The 2,592-nt window shown below is 29.3% G+C and overlaps 1 protein-coding gene across 1 annotated transcript; it reads right to left on the bottom strand.

The window, feature by feature from the left end:
- Window positions 1–253: 253 nt before the first annotated feature.
- LOC122499599 lies at window positions 254–1,619 on the bottom strand. Its single transcript, XM_043608047.1, has 2 exons — window positions 1,464–1,619; window positions 254–593 (listed from the first exon to the last, which is right to left on the bottom strand). The coding sequence occupies exon 2, from the start codon at window positions 566–568 to the stop codon at window positions 254–256; it is 315 nt and encodes a 104-aa protein (XP_043463982.1). The 5' UTR covers window positions 569–593; window positions 1,464–1,619.
- Between the last annotated feature and the right edge of the window lie 973 nt (window positions 1,620–2,592).

Here is a 2,592-nt window from a genome sequence, read left to right on the forward strand (position 1 = left end):
ATAAATTAAAATAATTTGAATTTAAACAATGTATTATAATTTCAAAAAACCTAACCTTTAATTATACTTAATTTTTATACTAAATAAATATTTTTAAAACCCTAATAATTTAAAAAAATCTTATTTTACTTAAAATTAGTTATTGAAGGTAAGAAAATTCTTTTGAAAACATATAATTACCAACAAAATCATGTTTATTGTATCTTTTTTTAATACATTTTTTTTTCTTATCCATATCTTAAAACATTATTTTTCATTTTAATAATTTAAATTGAACGTTGTTATATGGTCCTCCAAGATATTGAAGTTGCAGGTTTTTAGTTGATACAGCCTCCTGCATCAGTTTAAGGCTGTTGGACCCTTCCTCATCAAAATGTTTTGCTAATCGGGATGGAAGGTATGTCACGAAATTAGCATCAAGCTCTACAATAATCCTAGGTCCGTATTTCGTTTGAACTTTCTTCATTTTGGTCACAACATATCGACCATTAGAATCTAATTCTGATAGCGGCTTTGTTGGTAGGAAACCGTCCAATCGTCCAACTGCGTTGACTTTTTCCAAATCCATAACTGCTTAGTCGTTGAATAAAATCCTGAAACAGAAAAAGAAAATATAACCTAAAACAAAACTCAAAATGAACCTGTAACAGAAAGAGAATAAAGAAACATAAAATCCTGAAACAGAAAGAGAAAAAACAGAAAATACTGAAACATAATTCAATAAGTATTCTGAAACAGAAAAAGAAAATATAACCTAAAACAAAACTCAAAATGAACCTGCAACAGAAAGAGAATAAAGAGACATAAAATCCTGAAACAGAAACAGAAACAGAAAATCCTGAAACAGAAAGAGAAAAAACAGAAAATACTGAAACATAACTCAATAAGTATCCTGAAACAGAAAGAGAAAAAAAAAAAACCTTAAACAGAAAGAGAGAAAAAAAGAAAATTCTGAAACAGAAAGAGAGAAAAAAAAGAAAATCCTGAAACAGAAAGAGAAAAAAAAAGAAAATCCTGAAACAGAAAGAGAAAAAAAGAAAATCCTGAAACAGAAACAGAAAAAAGAAACAGGAAATCCTGAAACAGAAAGAAAAAAACAGAAAATACTGTAACAGAAAGAGAAAATATAACCTACAACCCGAAAACGATCCTGAAACAGAAAGAGAAAAAAAGAAAATATAACCTACAACTCGATAAGTATCCTGAAACAGAAAGAAAGAAAAAACAGATAATACTGTAACAGAAAGAGAAACAAACAGGAAATAATGAAACAGAAAGAGAAAAAAACAGAAAATACTGAAACATAACTCAATAAGTATCCTGAAACAGAAAGAGAAAAAAAGAAAATCCTGAAACAGAAAGAGAAAAAAAGAAAATCCTGAAACAGAAAAAAGAAACAGGAAATCCTGAAACAGAAAGAAAAAAACAAAATACTGTAACAGATAGAGAAAAATCAGACAAACCTGAAACAGAAAGAAAAATATTTGTCAAGAGAAGAAGAAGCTCTTTTGCTGGAAACGCTGCAACAGAAATATGCCGCTCCGGTTTGAATACAGCTCAATATATAGTTAAATCCCCTCTCACATGTGTATATACAGCCCACTCTTTGAGACCACTACTCTGCGCACGCATCTGTAAATTATAAAGTTAGTTTTCGGAATTTAATTTTAGAAAAACTTGTAATTGTCTCTTTAAAAAAATTTTTTATATATATATCTATTTTTTTCTTTCAAAGGAAATGTAATTTTTTTTAAATTTTGATTAAAAAATGAAAATGGAATTATGATGTTATCTCATGTTGAGTCGTGATCGTTTGGAAAAATTGATGGAGGTTGATCCACTGATAAACATTCATAATCCCCCAACATGGTGTCAATGTCTGGGAGACATGCTAGAATTTCTGAAATCTTTAAAAAATATTTAGTTAATTAACATTATAAAATAATTATATAATTTTTTTTTCTGATAAATATCTTACCTCTTCGTCACTAATATGAATGTTCAAAACATCATCATCATCATCATCATCATCATCATCATAATACTCGTTGTAGACGTTAATGTGAAAATCATAATCACTGAAGTCGTTCATAACCTCATTTTCACTTAAGTCTCCATCGTTAATATCATCGTTGTGTTCATGTTCACCATCTTCTTCTTCTTCTTCCAGTTCATCATCATCACTACTTAAAATGATAGTAGATCCATTACTATCATAATCAATACTGAATGAATTATCACTGTCGGACTCCTCATATGAATTGTTATGAAACTCATCATACACAACCATTTCTATTTCTATTTCTTCCTGGCTGTCTGGTTCTGGTTCACTGTCACTTCCATAGTTCGGTGTAAACTTTTTAATTTTTTTTTATTTTCTTTTAATCCTGAAACATATTTAAGATCTATTGAAATATAAGTTTCACTATAAGTATTGAACAAAATTAAATTAGACATGTACTTTTCAACTATGAACTGTACCTGACTGCTGCTGAAAAGTGAATGACGTTCCTGACTCACGCATTTTCAAGATTCATTGCTCCCCACTACGGTTCTCTCAGACAATATGAGCACCTTGCTGCGTTGAAAAAA

This window comes from Leptopilina heterotoma, unplaced genomic scaffold (genome assembly GCF_015476425.1).
Source record: "Leptopilina heterotoma isolate Lh14 unplaced genomic scaffold, ASM1547642v1 Lhet_17, whole genome shotgun sequence".
NCBI classification, from domain to species: domain Eukaryota; kingdom Metazoa; phylum Arthropoda; class Insecta; order Hymenoptera; family Figitidae; genus Leptopilina; species Leptopilina heterotoma.

What these genes read in the sequence shown, in the direction of transcription:
- LOC122499599 (XM_043608047.1), bottom strand. Translation starts at nt 568, where the DNA reads ATGGATTTGGAAAAAGTCAACGCAGTTGGACGATTGGACGGTTTCCTA.